At 45.5% G+C, this 18,830-nt stretch overlaps 1 protein-coding gene across 4 annotated transcripts in view; it reads right to left on the bottom strand.

Annotated features, from left to right (window-relative positions):
• The window catches only part of LOC138266405 (solute carrier family 2, facilitated glucose transporter member 9-like), a 473,687-nt gene that overhangs the window by 5,664 nt on the left and 449,193 nt on the right, over positions 1–18,830 (bottom strand). For all 4 annotated transcript variants that reach the window (XM_069215176.1, XM_069215174.1, XM_069215175.1 and 1 more), the window contains one exon: positions 11,414–11,541. In XM_069215176.1, coding sequence (XP_069071277.1) covers positions 11,414–11,541 — 128 coding nt within the window. The remainder of the gene's footprint in view (positions 1–11,413; positions 11,542–18,830) is intronic.

Raw genomic sequence — 18,830 nt, 5'->3', positions numbered from 1 at the left:
CCATATAGTCAGCCCCGAGAGAGCATAATGACATGAAAACAGAATGGCAGATAGTAATGCAATGTAACCATATACGTAGCCCATAGGGAATATAGACCGTCATTATGACATTGGTGGTAAAAACCACCTACAGCCGTGGTGACGGCCGCCAACATACAGTCACCGCAGCTACCATCCGTCCGCCATAATATGAGCACTGCCTTACTTCCTGCACAAGAAGGGTGGAAATCCAGCAGTGATCATACTGGCGGACGGTGGTAAGCTGGCGCTGTTACCACCAGCACCGCCACGCCAGTAGTACGCCGCCAGACATATTGGGGGTTATTACAACTTTGGAGGAGGTGTTAATCCGTTCCAAATGTGACGGATATACCACCAGCCGTATTACGAGTTCCATAGGATATAATGGACTCGTAATACGGCTGGTGGTATATCCGTCACTTTACCTTTACTTTTGGGACGGATTAACACCTCCTCCAAAGTTATAGTAACCCCCATTATGTTTAGTAATACGACCTGGCGGTGTTCTGCTGGCGGGGCGCAGCTGGCACTAGCAGTGCCCCTTCCTGTTCCCTGCCGGAAGACCTCCTCGACCTAGGTAAGTCGGGCTTCTGACAGGAAAGGTGGGTGGGAGGGTAGGGGGTGTTGTGTGTGAGTGTGTGTCTGAGTGTGTGCATGAATGTGTGAGTGTGTGTGTGAATGCGTCTGTGTGTGTTGTGTTGTTTGCGTGGATGTATGCGTGTGAGTGAATGAGCGTAAGAATGGTGAAGTCAGTGCTTGTCTGCATGTCAGTGTGATTGTGTTTAAGAATGTGTGTGAGTATGTCTGGAAGTATACATGAATGAATGCGTGTATGCCAGTGTGAGTGATTGGGTGTATGCGTGGTGCATGTGTGTGAATGTGTGCATGTATGGGAGGTGGGGGTGAGTGTGAGAATCGGACGGGTGAGGGGTGAGTGTGAGGATCGGAAGGGGTGGGTGTGTGTGTGTGTGAGATCGGAGGCGGTGGGAGGTGAGTGTGAGGATCGGAGGGGGGATGAGTGTGAGGATCAGAGGGGGTGGGGGGAGTTTCGTTGGAGGTGGTGGGGGTGTCAGGTGTGTGTTGGGGGGGGTGGGGGAGCCACCTACCGGTGACAGGGAATTCCTTCCCTGTCACCGGTAGGGCCTACCACCATGGTTTTCATGGCCTTGCTAACACCACGAAAACCAGGGAAATACTCAATAAAAATCCTCAAATGCTGGACTTGTTCCAGGGTACAAAATGTTATTTTATGAAAATGAATGCGTGTCTTTGTCTGGGCACAGAATGGTTTGACATAAGAATGGATGCAGGAAAATGAAGTGGTTGGTGTCCGCGCCGCTTGAGAATGCTACAGTCATGTCTATGCCTGGGCCTGGGCCTGGGAGGGGCTAATGGACAGGGCAGGCCTATGCATTGTAAAGACCAGTAGGACCACCATAGGGCAGAGTGGAAGAGTCCTGGTTCTCTAAAATGTGTACTGGTGGTCCCACTAGCACCCCCAACGCAATGTAACCACTGGGTTAAGGAGAGGGCACTGTATGGCCATAAAGATAGGGTGGTGAGTAGTTATAAAGTAAGGTTTCATTTTAAGATGTACATTAGCATAGGGTCGGCACACTTACTCTTGAATCTATTTTACTCAATGTAGTGGTAATCTAAGAAGTGGTAATATCAACAGTGGTGATCCCTGCAGTGGTAATCTCAGTAGTAGTAATCACAATAGTGGTAATCACAGTAGTGGTAATCTCAGCAGTGGTAATCCCTGCAGTAGTAATCTCAGCGGTAGTAATCACAGTAGTGATAATATCAGTAGTGGTAATCTCAGTGGAAGTAATCACATCAGTGGTAACCTCAGCAGTGGTAATTCCTGCAGTGGTAATCTCAGAGGTAGTAATCCCAGTAGTGGTAATCTCAGCAGTGATAATCCCTGGAGTCATAATTTCAACAGTGGTAATCTCAGTAGAGATAATCCCTGCATTGGTAATCTCAGAGGTAGTAATCACAGTAGTGGTAACCTCAGCAGTGGAAACACCTGCAGGTGTAATCTCAGAGGTAGTATTCACAGTAGTGGTAATCTCAACAGTGGTAATCCCTGCAGTGGTACTCTCAGAGGTAGTAATCCCTGCAGTGGTAATCTCAGAGGTAGTAATCACAGTAGAGGTAATCTCTGCAGTGGTAATCCCTGCAGGGGTAATCTCAGAGGTAGTCATCACAGCAGTGGTAATTCCTGTAGTGGTGCTCTCAGAAATAGTAATCACAATAGTGGTAATTCAGGAGCGGTAATCTCCGAGATAGTAATCACAGTAGTGGTAATCTCAGCAGTGGTAATCACTGCAATGGTAATTTCAAAGGTGGTAATCTCAGCAGAGTTAATCTTTGCACTGGTAATCTCAGAGGTAGTAATCACAGTAGTGGTAGCCTCAGGAGTGGTGATCCCTGCAGTGCTAATCTCAGAGGGGCTCATTTCAATGTAGTAGATTCTATGTAGCGGTATATGGAATCCTTTGTATTTTGGATGGTGACATAAAACCCTTTGTGCTGGTACCTCAGTCTGATATGTTTGTTGCATTTGCGAGTAAATATTGCTCAAATATTTTCAGTTTATAATGCGCTTCCCTGAAGAACATGTTTAAACTACTTCCTCCTCAGCGAGAAAAAGGAACTCTGAATGGAGTACAGCACAGCGCCTTCTTGAGGGGCACCATCCTCACCTAAAGGTAAACATCTTCATTTGTTTAGTTTTTACTCAGAAGACTAGGGCCTTATAAAACAATGGGACTCGGATAGAATCTATTTCACAAGCATTTGCAAAGCAATGGGTCTCGCGTTTACTCAAGTTAAAGCTATTAGCGCTCTAAACTCCTATTCGGACTTTTCTTGCCACATAAACTGAAAAGTAAAACAGTTTCACATAAGCGAGCCGACGGCCACCATGAGCACAAAGCAAACACACAAAAGGGAACAGAAGTCCACTCGCAGTGAAACTTATTGGAAAAAGTACAACTATCCACAAAACCGCAAAAGTGCAATTATTCATGTAACCGGCAAAAGTGCAAGTATCCATGTAACAGGGTCGATGTCATGAACAGAGCTCGACTTCTGCCCAGCGAGATCGCGCTGCCTACAAAATAAAAAGAAAAAAAAAGTGCAGAAACCATACAGAAAACGTGAAGCCTTCTATGTTTTCAATAGTTGGCTGGTGCGCTCAAGGCGGGCGAAACACCGGAAGAGGCATGACGTATGCATGCCTTCCACAAATAAATGAAATCAAGCTAATTTTAAAAGGCAAGCAGAGGAACCAACCAAACGTATAGGCTTGATATGGGCATGGTTAAAAGCCCACATAGAGATTACACTAGGGATGGAGCGCTTAGCGCTCGAACCTAAACAATAGCAAATAGTGAAGGTCCTAGGGGGAGACAAATGCATATACTAAGTAAGTGAAAAATGAAAGGCAGTCCCCCACCTAAGGAAGTGGAATATGTAGAGGGGGGCTGGAGGAACTAGGAACTCCAAAAGGTAAGTACCAGGGTGCCCCAGGAACCAGGAGAGAGGAGATAAGTACCTGTTTTTTTCCCAAATCCACAGGAGAACTTTGGAAAAGGACTGTGCAAGACCCAGACAAGATGGGAGGAAACCAAAGGCGGATCCTGACAGAAGAGAACCTGCCAAAGAAGAGGACCAAGTCCAGTTCGAGTTGGAGTGTCGGACTGTGGCAGGAGCCACTACCCACCCTTCTGAGGATGCAGGACTAGGTTGACGCTGGATGAAGGAAGTCAGCAGTGCAAAACAGGAGCAGAAGAAGAGTTCCAGAAGTAAACCAAGTGATAGCCCATGTTGGTGGTCGTGATGCAGTCAGTCAGTCGTGCTGGAAGACCACCAACAAGCCTCGGCAAATGCAAGAGTCGGAGAAGAAGGTTTTGCAAGGCTGAAGAGGACCAGTAAGGCCTAGGGTACTCAACCCAAGGAGATGAGTCCAACATGACCCTCGGCAGCTCGGAGAGTCACAAGAAGAGGAGGCAGCCCCCATATGCGATCCACAGGCAGCAGACACAGGAGTTGCAGTGAGGCCCACTCAGCACACCTGAAGAGGAGTCCAATGTTGCTGAAGCAGCAGGTAAGAGTCAGTGCTTTACAGGTAAGAGTGCTGGTGGCCGGAGCTACATGGAGCCTGGAGATCCCTTGGAGGAAGACAAACAAGCCTTGGTAGCTGCAAGAGTCACGGTGCACAGATCCTGCAAGGAACGGCAAGGGCTAACCATCTCCCAAGTTAGAAAGCTGGTAGAGAGGACCAAGCAGACCACTCCAGACTACCACCTGTGATGAACACAGTTTCAGAGGAGAGAAGATCCATGCAGCCGGTCTTTGTTGCAGTTGGTGCCTGCGGATGCAGGGGAGTGACTCCTTCAATCCAAGGGAGATTCCTTCTTGCTTCTTGTGCAGGATGAAGACTCGTCACCCTCAAAGGATGCACAACCAGGGAAATGTTGCAGTTGCTGGAAGGAGCTGGAGAAACAATGCTGCAGAGCAGAGTCGTTGCTGGAGTTGCAGATTGTCGGTTCCTGGAGGGTCCAGTTTCAGTCCCGGTGGCCATAAGATGTAGTAAACAATGCAGTGGAGTCCTGCTGGAACCTTGCATGTTGAATCTGAAGACCCATCCGGGAGGACAACCCTAAATAGCCCAGGATGGAGGACTGATCACCTAGCAAGGTGACCACCTACCAGGAGGGGGCTGTGACGTCACCTGCCTGGCCTGGCCACTCAGATGCTCCCAGGGGCCTCTGTCCATCTTGGATTCAATATGGCAGAATCAAGTGGGCACCTGAAGGAGCCCAGGGCACCACCCCTATGGTGGTGATGGACAGGTGAGTGGTCACTCCCCTTTCATTCTCCAGTTTCACACCAGAGCAGGGACCGGGGGTCTTGGTCTGATGCAAACCAGTTTATGTATGGAGGGCACCAAATGTGCCCTTCAAAGCATACCAGTGGCTTGGGGAGGTTACCCCTCTCAAAGCCATGTAACACCTATTTCCAAAGGTTGAGGGTGTTGCCTCCCTCTTCCAAAGAAAATCCTTTGTTTTACCTTCCTCTGCCTTAGCTGGTCAAGCAGCAGGAGGTCAGAAACCTGTCTGTGGGTGGCAGCAGCGCAGGTTGCCCAGGAAACCCCAGAAGATTGGTAGTAGCAATGATGGGGGTTCTCTAAGGAGCCCCCAGAGTGCATGGAATCATACAACCAATACTGGCAACAGTATTGGGGCATGATTCCGACATGTTTGATACCAACCATGCCCAGGTTCAGAGTTACCATTATGTAGCTGGACATAGGTAATGACCTATGTCCAGTACACATGTATAATGGTACCCCACACTCACGAAGTCCAGGAAAATGCAACTAGAGTTTGTGGGGGCACTTCTGCTCATGCAGGGGTGCCCGCACACACATATACCTGCACCCTGCCTTCTGGGCTAGGAGGGCCTGCCATAGGGATGACTTACAGTGACCTGGTGAAGTGACCTGTAGTGAAAGTGTGCATGCACCTTTGCATGCAGGATGTAATGGCAGGCCTGCAGACACATTTTGCATGGGTTTACTATGGGTGGCATTATACATGCTACAGCCCATGGGGAACCCCTGGTGCCCCAATGCCCTGGGTATCTAAGTACAATGTGTTAGGGACTTATATGGGGGCACTTGTATGCCAATTGTGGGGTGTGCTAAGTTCTAAGCAACCAAATTTAGAGGGAGAGAGCAAAGTCACTGGGATCCTGGTTAGCAGGATACCAGTGAACACAGTCAAAACACACTGACAGCAGACAAAACGTAGGGTAACTATGCCAAAAAGAGGGTACTTTCCTACAGTCGCGCTACATGAAACTTCACATAGTCATGTAAAGAGCTCCACTGATCGAGTTCACGCTACATGAAACTTCACGTCTTCATGTAAAGCTCTTCTCTGATCACGTTTGTGCTATATGAACCTTTTTAAAGAAAAATATTAAACAAATTAATAAGAACCCCCCCCTCCAGCCTGCAGCTTTTGTGCACATACACCACAAAGAAACAGCAGCATGTCGTAAGCAAGGAAGAAACAACATACAGCCATGCAGTGTGAAGCGGCAAGGCAAAAGAAAAAAATAGTGCACTACACTAAGCTAATAATCCATGTAACAGGGTCAGTCTCCAAGGTGGTAACAAAGCAGCCCCAAGGCGGGATAAACGTAAAGCATTTACTTACAAAATCAAGGGAATTTTGAAAGGCAGGCCAAGGAACAAATTGAAGTGATGGGCGTGTTGCAAACCCACAGATGTAGGTTACAACATGTCGAGAGACAACGCTTGCTCACTGCCTAGGCTCGCCCTAAAAACTGCAAACAATCATAATTTAGAGCTCCTGGTTTAACGTAAAGTCTAAAAGGCCAGACTCCATCTAAACAGCCCAAGACTCGGTTTTCACTTTTTCTGCCTAATCATCAACATTTCTCCCTTTGACGTAGATGCCAACCTGTGAAATTGTCAAGTCATTCAAACAATGACGTTGACAGGACATCTGATGCAACATCAGTCTGTAACAAGTGCCTTGTAATCTCTATTTTAAGGTCAGATATTATTAACATATACAGTGTAGTCTGAATTGACATATTTTTACCTACTTTGTTTGCAATAATGCATCTCAGACTAGCATATTAAGGCACACAGGTTATTCAGTCATTCCTAAGATTGTAGGAAATTCCCCAATTGACCACTTGGCAGGAGAGGTGTTCCTCGTCCCAGATTATTGCACAAGACACCACAAGAAGATCTTGAGAGAGACTGCTGTTTTGCTGCAGCATCCTGCTCTCAGTTGAAAGCTGATACCAAGCCAAGTCCAGGAGGGGAGGAGCTGATGCCGAGCCGTGTTTCCCTTTAGTGGGAACACTCTCTCCCTTACAGCCTGTTGCTGTAAACAAATATGCAGTCCGTCGATGCTCCCTAAGAAACTCTATATGCAGGCTACACTATTCCATGGTATTACAGTATCAAACAATCAATCAGTCATTACTTGTAGAGCTCAGCTTATCACTTGTGAGGGTATCCAGGCCCTAGGTACTGGGTTCAGTCGAAGAGCCAGGTCTCAAGCTTCTTCCTGAAGTCTGTCACCAAGGGAGATATTCAGAGGTGGAGGGGGAGGGGACTTGGCTGTGAGGTTGGAGAAAGAGCGCCCTCAACTGTGGCTACGGTGGATGTGCAGAGTTTGTGCCAGGTCGAGGGAGGCAGGGTGAAGGTTTCTGGATGGCTGGTGGAGATTCATGCGGTGGTTTATGTATGCTGGTCCTTGGTCATGGAGAGCCTTGTAGACGTGTGTCAGTAGATTGAACTAGCAGCTTTTCTCAATAGGGAGCCAGTGGAGGTTTCTCAGGTGCTGGGTGATGTGGGTCCGACTATGCAGGTTGAGGATCAGTCTGGCCACTGATTTGTGTATCGTCTGGAGCCTTCTGTAAGTTTGATGGTGGTTCCTGTATACAGTGCATTGCCGTTGGCCAGACGGCTGGTGATTAGGGCTTGTGTAACGTTTTCCTGGTGCTTATGGGGAGCCTCTTAAAGATTCTTCTGAGCATGCAAAATGAGAGGAAGCAGGTTGAGAAGACTGGTTTGTTCTGTTGCTTCATGGTGAGTTTGCTGTCCAGGATGATGCCGAAGTTGCAGGTGTGGTCTTTTATGTGTGGAAGTCATTCCAAAGGAAGGTATAGTTGCCAAAGTTCAACACTTCAGTCTTGTCCATGTTGAGCTCCAGAGAGTTGTCCTCCATCCAGGTTGTGACGTTCTTCATGCAGTTGTGGAAGTTGGTCTTCATTGTTGTGGGGTCTGCTGAGAGCGAGCGGATGAGCGGAGTGTCGTAAGAGTAGGCTATGATGTTGATAGCATGGGTTCTGACAATGTCAGCTAGAGGCATCATGTATATGTTGAGCAGGATGGGGCTGAGGGATGGCCCTGGGGGGACACCGCAGAAGGGGAGAGATGGATTCTCTGTGTGCATCCCATGAGGAATGATGCAGTCCATCTGATTGTGTTTTCTCTAATTCCGAACTGGTGCAGTCTCTTGATAAACCTTATGTGGGAATCGGTTTTGAAGGCTTATGAGAGTTTAAGGAGGATCAGGGCAGCCAATTCTAGTCTGTCGAATATGGTGCAGATGTCTTCTGTGGCAGTGATTAGGCAGTCTCTGCTCTGTGGTTGGCTCAGAATCCTGATTGGGAGGGGTCTAGCAGGTTATTTCTTTCCAGGTGTTTTGTGAGCATACAGTTGATGGCATTCTCCAATATTTTTGTAGGGAATTGGACCAGTGAGATGGGCGGTAGTTCTGGAGCTCGCTGTGGTCTGCTCAGGGTTTCTTGAGAAGAGGTCTGACTTCTGCAGGTTTCCATCCATCACGAAAGGCGTCTGTGACGATGGATGCATTGAGCATGGTAGTTAGCTGGTGGCTGATCTTAGGTGCTCCCTAGGTTGAAGAGGTGGTAAGGACATGGATTGGTGGGTGCTCCTGAGTGTATGAATTTCTTTAAGGTTGTGGTGATCGGTGCAGTGAGCTTTTCCCATGCGGTGAGATGTTGGTCGGGGAAGGCTTCTGTGGGGTAGGGAGGCTGAGGAGATCGGTTGGTTGGGGTTCAAAGTTCCTGTAGATGGTGGATATCTTGCTGTGGAAGTGTTTTTCTGGAGCGTCACATAATTCCTGTGAGAGAGGGATAGTGTTTACAGTGGCTGTGGAGCGGGAGAACTCTCTGATGATGGTGAAAAGTTCCTTGGTGTGGTTGACGCAACCCGTGATGCGGTGAGCAAAGGTGTCCTTTTTCGCATATTTCAGTTGTTGTAGGTATTTAATGAGGGCTAGTTTGAAGGTGGTTTAGTTGGTATTGAACCATCTTTTTTCGAGCTGCAGTTCATTGTGCTGAGGTCTGGAGTGTACCAGCTGGCTTGTTTGTGGGATCTGTGAGATTTGGCTGGTTTGATGGGGGCAACTCGGTCGGCAGCGTTCATGATCCAGGTGTTGAAGTTCTCAACTGCATGATTTAGGTTGGTTGTGAGGTCCGGCTGGGTGGTATTCAGCGTGTCTGTCCATTGGGTCTGTGTCACTTTGCTCCCGCTGCGGAAGGCAGTGCTGGGAAGGTTGGGGGTGGTGCGGGGTGTTGTTACGATGGTGAAATGGACTGTGGAGTGGTCGATCCAGGTGAGTTCCAGTGTTTGGTTGTATTTGACTTTGTTGCTGAACATGAAGAGAGGATCCAGTGTGTGTCCTGCTCTGTGTGTGAGGTCTGTGACCAACTGAGGGAGGGCGATGTTGTCCATTTGCTTCAGGAGGTTGGTGGAGTTAGTGTCGGTGGGGTCATCCAGGTGGAAGTTGTGAACTCCTCGGAAGATGTAGTGCTTGGATTCTATGGCAAATGGGGTGATGAAGTCTGTGATGGTGTCACAGAGGCCGTTTCATGTGTCCTCTGGGTCTGTATGAGCGGGTGCCTTTTATGGTTGTATTGTCGTCTGTGTGGAGTTAGAAATTCAGGTGTTCCATGATGGACGTTGTTTTGTCTTCGATGGGGATGCAGCTGATTGATTCCTTGTGAACGATGGCAATGCGATGTCGGGCCGAAGAGGGGTTGAGCCATGTCTCTGTGATGAAGGTCACATTAGGGGCCAGGGTGGAGATGATGTCCCAGAGTTCAATGATGTGTTTGCAGAGCAATCTGGCATTGATCAGGAGGCATCGGAGTGGTTCTGCGGTAGCGTCGGCCAGCAGGAGGGAGTGGCAAGGGTTACTGCGAGGGCGGCCAGTCCAAGATTGCAAGTGAACTGACATCGGTGGTATGTGAAGGGTCATGCAGTGTTGCGAGGAGAAGTGGTGTAGCAATTGTTGCGGCGGCTGGAGTCAAGGGCTCGGAGTTCTGTGCAGTAGTACCTGTAGGTGAGTGGAGAGCCAAGATTCCTGGCGCTGGGCGCAGTCCAGCACAAACGGCTGCAGCAAGGCTTGCCTTTGGTGCACCAGTGGTGCGCCTGCTCTGCATGGCCATTGTGCGGCCATGCTGTGGCCTCCATTAAGTGGGTCCTGGTAGGAGGGAGAGGTGCTGGGGAGGAAGGCAGCAGGAGCGGGTGGTGGGAAGTTGGTGGCAGGAAAAAAAGGGAGAGATCGGCATGAGTTGTCACAGGCTGGCAGGCACCAACCCAGGAATGACAGGGAAGAGGGAATTAAAAAAGTGAAATTAGCTATGTGAAATAGTTATGGGCAGAATCTTGCTGACAGTGCAGGCTGCCTGGGCTGACCTGCACTTGGCAGGGACAGCCTATCAGCAGTGCGGCAGAGGAAAACACTGACTGCAGCAAGTGGAGCTGGTGAGGATCTGTATAGCACATTTAAGTAGGTTTTAGGGAGTTGGGTTGCTAGATTACATTTTCTCTGTGGTAGAAATGGTCATACTATTTTCATTGTTCACAACATGTATTAGTGTTGTTTTAATATTATGTGTGGCCATTTTACACCTGGTAGGCGACATGATGTGCCTGTTGAAATAAACACTTTTAAGTGTAGTGCAGTACCTGTGTCTGATATTGTAAATAACAAAATAGAGTTTTCAAAATACCACTGCATCCCTGAATGCCTGTATAGGGACTGTTAGTAACCAAGAAAGCATGGACACCACATAAACTATGTATTGAGTGGGGCTGTGTAGGTCTACGGCTATCTGTTTCTCACATTCAATCACCAGTACGTTGAACTTAGTTCACTTGTGACACTTGTGGATGTGAAAGCAAACCTTTTAGAGCTGAGCCAGCGTTTTAGTTCATGCAACAAGTTTGCACATCACCTGTGTTCTACTACACAGAGCACCTCCACAAATAGCAACTATGTGGAGAAAGAACCAACGTATATCATTCCAGAGGAGCTGTACAAAAAGAATCAAAGTACATCAGTTACAAAGAACAACCAAAAATATATATGGGTAAAATAATTGACACAGAGGACAGAGAAGCATGATAACGTTACCAATCATCCCTCACTTAAGTGAGCGTGCATACATAATTTCAAGTATGTGATTTTGGATGTTCTACATTCCACTGTCCTATTGAATGTATTGACTCAATTTTGCTACCCTAATCACGATTAGTCCCAAAACACACAATTACTTCACGCAGCACAGACCACAGCACTACACATTGTCCCACATACAATATCCTACACAATCATCCAGTACACCAAACACAATACATGACACATGCATCAGACTAGGCTCATGTTCTGCAGGGTTGCATAAGTGATGACATTGTAATGAGTAGTGAAAAATGAGAACAAAACCGTCCACATGAGGTTCCGTTAATTGCAGTGAAGGACATTTACAAAAATCAGTGAAGTCATTTAGCATTACATACCATCATGAGAGGGAAGGTCATTCCAATTATAAACAGCGCTGTCAAGTTAGTCATCCCCACGAATACCATGGCCGCTGGGCGGGATGCCTGAGTGAAGTTAGCTACAGTGATTGGCAAAGTCACACCACCTTTAAAAATAAAAAATAAAACTCATGTTAAGCGTGATGTGGTATAACATAACACTCAATGTGTCCCTGGCAATCATAACATTCAATCTGTCACATTAATTATGAGTTGAGTGATTGTTCACTTTGTCCTGGTGAAACCTGAGGTAAATGGGATTCTGCCTCAGCCAATGAGGGTCCTTTATCGTGACTCATCCTCTGTGGTCTATCCACCGCATTCAGTATCACTGCGCATAGCACCCTTAAAGCTGCTGAGCTAACAGGCACATGAAACCTATGCCTTATCATGGTTTATCATTTCCTTCCAGCTTTGAAGTTTGTGTGACCCTTGGCCAATTATTTTCTGGACCGGTGAATACCCTTTGTAGGGTTCTAAAAGAATAACCCATCCTCTGTTATAGTCAACATTTCAGCTCCTCCTGTGCCTGCTCACCTTTTTTTGGGCTGCTCGACAGATGAAAAACCAATCTATCCTCACAGCTCTGATCCAAAGACTGGATTTTCTGGAGATGGGAGGACGTCAGCACGCTAAAGCTCAATGGTTTTGAAACAGATGTCATGATTTTGGCTCACTTCACTGACAGGTTTGTTCCCCCATCTATCTTTTATGGACACTCCATTGCATCTCCATAAAACCACAGGTGCTCCTCTGAATCCTGAACAAACCCATGGCCCCATCAGGAATGCACCTCCCCAAGCACCTGCACCACATCAAGGAGCATCTTGATGGAATGTTTAAAATTCATCTGGACACAAGAATGGAGATTACATTTCTCCTCATCTTAAACTAGACTGACCGCCTCTCCAAACTATGATTAGGTTCACAATCCAAGGCCTCACCCACATCACCTATGTATGTCTAGGCAGTCGTGCAGCCTTATTTCTGTGCAATAGACGTTTCCTATACACTCCTGTCTTCAACTTGCTTTCCTCGCACCACCACACCTTTCCCATCCTCACCCTAAAGTTGAAAGGAAAAGGACATTGACGCTTTTCCATGAGCATGTATGTCACAATATCAGGTATCAAAATATCCTCTTGCAACAATATGGAGTGTAGGATGTCAACTACCAAAGTATTTCCCTTTGTATGTATTTATAGGCAACTGTAGAAGTGTAGTTTTACTTTTCATAACTCCACATCTATGTAGCTTCAAGATATATATATATATATATATATATTTATAAGGTAATTATAAACACACACAAATTACATAGTGGCAGTCACCACTGTGTACTATTGGTTCAGATTCAGACACACTTTCTATTACAAAGGCATTTTTGAAATGCTTATAACTTTTGTGAACTAAGATCTGGCATGCCAATTTTCGTGCAGATCTGTGCAGGAGAAAACACGTTGGGGGGGGGGGGGTGAAAAAGATGTGTTTTCCGATTTTAGCTCACACACGAAATGTAGGTCATGCCTACAGCTTGAACAGTCAAACCTATTTACATCAAAGACAGCATGAAAGTAGATTTTACTTAGGAAGCGTGCGTTTCTTGGTTTTGACATACTTTCCTCCAATACTTTTGGGGATATGACCATTTTAAAAAGCTAGCTGGCAGGCTTTAAAAAGTTAACATTTTTTTACCCGCCGTTTTAATCCGCTACTCGTGACTCCAGTCAATAACTTTTTACATTTTTGGCAACTTTGGCTGGTGAAGAACTATCTAAAGAAATGTATTCTTGAAACTTGTTAATCAGCAGTGACTCGCGAGTTTTGTGCTGCGAAAAAAACCGAATCCACAGTCCTAGAGGCCAGCCTCAAATAGAAATGCTGAGGAGTACACAGTGGTGCGGATTACTAAACTATATAATACCCGGAAAAAAGTCTATACCTTATGAGTCAAAAGGAGATCACGCTAGCAGGCGTTTTACGTAGTGATTTCATCTACAATTTTGTGAAAAATCGTGTGAGCCACATGTTACTGGCAAGTTTTACAAAAGTTGACAATATAAAGGAGAGACAGCTTGTAAGGCAGAGAAATAAGGATGTGGCAGTGATGATTGGCCACTCAAAGCAGGAGGGAGGTAGGGCCAGATGTACGAAGCACTTTTGCACTTCTTAACGGTCCGAATCAGTATCTCGGGCTGTTAAATGCAAAATGCCTTTTCTTATTTACAAAGGGCCAGATGTATGAAAGCATTTTGCATTCGCAAACGGTGCGAATGTCTGTTTGCGAATGCAAAATGCCATTTCAGAATGGATGAAATTCATTCTGAACGCAATTTTAAGGAATCGCTAAAATGGTGATTCCTTAAAATTGCGACCCTATTTAGAGAGTCGCAAATTGCAACTCTCTAAATTAGAAATCGCAAATAAGGATTCCTTATTTGCGATCCCTTAGTACATGTATGAAGCAATTCCTAAATGCGATTTTGGCATTTAGGAATCGCTAATTACCACCAAGTTGAACTTGGTGATAACCATGTGCAAAATTTAAAAATGCATTTTGAAATTTTACATGTAAAGCACACATGCCTTTTTGGCATATGTGCAACTTACATGTCCCAACATATTTTTTTTGGGGTGCAGCAGAGGGGGCCTTAGGCCCCCAGCACCCTGGGGTTTTGCATTTCAAAATTGCGATTTCTGGTTCAGAAATCGCAATTTTGGAAATGCAAAAAATTTGCAGATATGGGCCCATAGGTGCGAATGGGGCCGGTATCGCAATTTGCGAATCAGTAATAGCATTTGCAATTTTTAAGAAATCGCTATTAGCGATTCGCAAATGTGATACATGGCACTTTGCGAGTCGGAAATAGCGATTTCTTAAAAACCGCTATTTCCGAATCTCAAATGGCCTTGATGATACATCTGGCCCTATATCCTTTAAGAAATCGCAAATAGGGATTTCCTATTCTGATGTACAAAGCATTTCCTAAATGTGACTTCTGCATTTAGAAGATGCAATTACCACCAACTTAAAGTTGGTGGTAACCAGGTGGAATTTAAAAAAAGCACTGCAAGGTGTTTTATTTTTATTGCAATCGAGCACACACATGCTCCTTAGGCATATGTGTGCTCTACAGATGCACCCCTATTTTTGGGGTGCACCAAGGGGGGCATTTTGCCCGTTGCCATCCCTGGTTTTGCATTTTCTAAATAGCGTTTTCTTAGTAAGAAGGCCCTTTGACTAAAATGCAATGGGATTTCTTAATACCGATTTCCTAATAGCAATTCCTACTTTGTAGGAATCACTATTAGGAAATTGGTATCTCTGCAGATAGCATTTCGCATTTTTTAAATAGCGATTTCTATGAAGGCGCTATTTAAAAATGCAAAATTGCATATTTGTACATCTGGCCCGTAGAGCTTAGTCAAAGGTTACACCCTGTGCACTGCCAAAGGTTGGGCTGATGGCAGAGTTTAAATAGAGGCATTGCCACAGGCAAAATCCTTGCAGTCAAAGACCACAGGTCCTGTGCTTCAGGGATTTAATGCAGGCTCGAGGTTGGGCCCAAAGGCCATGCACCATAGTGGTTGTCCACCTGGGGCAGGTTGGGCACAGAGCCTGGCCTGAGGGAAATTAAGTAAAGTATTTAAAAAAAATAACTTCACTGCCAGTTAAGGTATTCAATGCACACAATACATGCCAAAACATGTGTCAACTGCCATGCTCAAAACATTAATTTGTCAATGGCATAGAACGACTCAGGAACAAAAAAAGAGCTATCAAGAGAACAATATGGTGGGTTGTATGAGTTATGCAATGGGTTGTGAGCGGTGTTAATCAGAAAAGGCAAACTTGAGCTCAGTGATGACCCCTACATTCTTTAACATTTATGTAGTCCCTCTGGCTAAACCAATCCATACACTTGGCTTCTCATCAGTTGCATGCCCGGATGATACACAAATTGTAGTGACAATCTACAGTGATTCAACTGAGGTCGCACACCATCTTAATAGCTGTATGGGCGCAGTTGGCAACTGGATGAGTAACAACAGCTTCAAGCTGAACTCTGAGGAAACTGAGGTCCTTCTTTTTGGAAAGGATACTTCCTTTTGGGATCAATCTTTGTGGCCTCAGACCCTGGGCCTTCCTCCCTCTCCAGTATATAAAGTTAGGAATTTGGAGGTGATCTTTGACTCTAGACTCTCTTTTATTGACCATATTAGTAAACTCTCATCTTTTTTTTTTTTCTATTGCGAACTCTTAGAAAAATCATCCCTTTTATCCTATTCACCTTACAGAAACCAGGCGTCACTGCTTTGGGCTTGTCCAGGCTGGATTATTGTAACCAATGGTCATAATAAAAGCTTCGGATTCTTCAGAATGAAGTGGCCCTCCTCCTCAAAAGAATCCCCAAGTTCAAAACTTTAGTGGAGTTTCACTGGCTCCCAGTCAAAAAAGAGTGTTTTTTAAGGCACTCTGCTTGGCACAAAACATTTTTGAATGCATTTTCCTGGGATGTACCAAAACGAACATTGCGCTCTGCAGCCTCTGGAATAGTCAATGTTCCTAAAATTAAGGAAATGACATGGGGTAGTAGAAGTTTTGTTTTCACCACCTGCCAACTCTGGCTCAATTTGCTGGGACAACTCAAATGTCAGTCAAACCAGTCTTGTTTTAGGAAACATCTCAAAACCTGGCTGTTTTCTTATCCCCTATGATATGATATTTTACATACTCCTTTTGATCAGCATTGTGTTTAGCAGACACCAGCACTGAGATGCCTTCGGGCATTCACGCGCTATATAAAATGATTTAATTCCATACAATTTCTAACTGTGCTTTTCCCACTGGCAAACCACTTAAAAACCTGATCTTATAATTAGATGCTTTTTTTTAATGATTTACCTTTCAGACATTGGTGAATGTATCCTTATGGAATGCAAAGTTCTCTCCAGGCAACGATGCAGGGTAAATTTGTCCTTATCTAACCCCACACTTGTCACATTAGGGTTCCCATAGGGGGTCCACACTCTCACCCACTCTTTTTAACCTTTTTATGGAGCCTCTAACGGAACTGTTGAATTCATCGAACATTAAGTATCACATGTATGCTGATGACACCCAACTGTACCTGAAAACCTCTTCCCCTGAAGATATTAGCTCTCTCAACACAACCTCACAAAAATGCAAAACTGGCTAACTTATAACCACCTCAAACGGAACGCTCGTAAAATGGAATCCCTCTTAATTTCCCTAGCAAATCACTGCCTGGGCATCACAGAATGGATGAAACAACTAACAGCGAATAGCTGCGTACCTCACATCATCAATTCAACGAGATCTCTGGGAATAACACTAGACAAGAACCTAAACATGCAGGAGCACATCAGTGCTGCCATCAAAGGAGCAAACTTCCACATGAATATCTTAAGAAAAATAAAACCCTTCCTACCACCTGATGACCTCAAGTCAGCTGTTCATGCCTTAGTGATCCCTAGGTTGGAGTATGGATGTGCAACCTTCAGCGGCCTTTCCAGATCTAAGCTGGCACCACTTAGGGCCTTCTTTAACTCTGCTGCTAGACTGATCACAGGATCTAAAAGAAAAAAAATCACATCAAGCCTGATCTGAAATCTTTAAACTGGCAACCATATGAGGAGCGGATTCATTTAAAAATTGCTTGCATGACACACAGAGCTCTAAATTTCAACACCCCAAGATACCTTGCACAGAAACTTGAGCCATCTGGTGGTTTGAGAGTAGCCAGAGGCACTGGTTCCTTACTGTTGAAACCACCTAAATTCCATAAAAAGAAAACATACAACCATGCTTTCTCAGGTATTGCTCCTAGAACCTGGAATGCCTTACCCCCAGAAATAAGAATGAAGCCCTCAACAGCCTTGTTCAGAAAGAAGTGAAAATGATTCTGATGAACACATTTTTGTCATAAATCTTCTTTCCTACTTGTCTAGACTTGGAGGTGATTTTCTCTGTAGATTTCGGTTCCACTATGTTTTCGCTCTTGACTTAGCTTTTCTTTATGCCAACTGTATGCTAAATTTGTGTAAAGTGCTCTGATACTCACATGAGTCACGCTTGCGCTAAATAAAACCTTAAATAACTAGACAGGAATTATATCTCAACATAGTAGCAGTCCACCATCTCTTTCAGAGCAGAGCTTCCACTCCAGTCACTCATTTAATTTTTAATTGTGTTTGATTTTGTCCCGTGCTCATCTGCCTTTTTGCCAGGTTTGCATTATACAAATACCTCATACATGTGTATAGTCATAAATATTATTTGATGTGTTTATAGACACCATCCAATGACAGATAAAGGTAGCTAAAGAAGATAGTGTACACTGGTGAATAAAGGTTAGGGATGACTTTTAGGTAGGTCGAGAGCACTGTATTTTCTTTTACTTTCGTCTTGTCATTATTTTGAAGACTGTGTGTAGGAAAGCCACTCTTTTTGGCATGGTTACCTCCACGTTTTGGCTGTTTATCAGTGCGTTTAGACTGTTTTCACTGGGATCCTGTTAACCAGGACCCCAGTGATTCTGCTTTCTCATCTAAATTTGGTTAATTTGGTACTCTTTACACCCCACAATTGGCATACTGGTGCACTCCTGTAAGTCCCTAGTATATGGTACTTAGGTACCCAGGGCATTGGCACACCAGGGGTCCCCCATGGGTTGCAGCATGTATTATGTCACCCATGGGAGCCCATGCAAACTATGTCTGCAGGCCTGCCATTGCAACCTGTGTGAAAAGGTGCATGCACCCTTTCACTGCTGGTCACTGCACCAGGTCACTGTAAGTCACCCCTATGGGATGCCCTTCTAGCCCAGAGGGTACTGATTCCTATGTGTGATGGCCCCCATGCATGAGCAGGGATGCCCCTACAAACTCCAGTTATGGAGGCATCTGCTTATGCTGGCTCACCCGACTGCTGAGTGCCAGCCTGAACTCCTCTCCAAGGGTCGAGTACCCTGGGCCTTACTGGTCCTCTTCTTCTCTGCAAATCCTCTTCTGCTCAGATTTGCATTTGCCAAGGCTTGTTGGTGGTCCTCCTGAGCACTGACAATCTGCAACCCACCGAACGACATGGGACATCATCTGCATGGCTCCAAGGACTTCTCTGCAGCTCCTGGGCTCCACAGCTGATCTTCATCTACAGAAGGGTGGGTAGTGGCACCTGCCCCTCCTGGACACTCCTGTGTGGATTGGACTTTGTCCCCTTCTTTTACAGGTCCTCTTCTTCCAGAATCCACCATTGTGTTCCACTGGACTGGTCGTGGTCTTGCAATCATCCTTTTCCAAATCCCCCTGTTAGTCTTGGGGAAGACCAGGTAACTTACCTCTGCTTTCCTGGTTGCTAAAGTACCTTTATTTT

This window comes from Pleurodeles waltl, chromosome 11 (assembly GCF_031143425.1).
Source record: "Pleurodeles waltl isolate 20211129_DDA chromosome 11, aPleWal1.hap1.20221129, whole genome shotgun sequence".
In the NCBI taxonomy this organism is placed as follows: domain Eukaryota; kingdom Metazoa; phylum Chordata; class Amphibia; order Caudata; family Salamandridae; genus Pleurodeles; species Pleurodeles waltl.
This window is presented reverse-complemented; position numbering and strand designations above follow the sequence as displayed.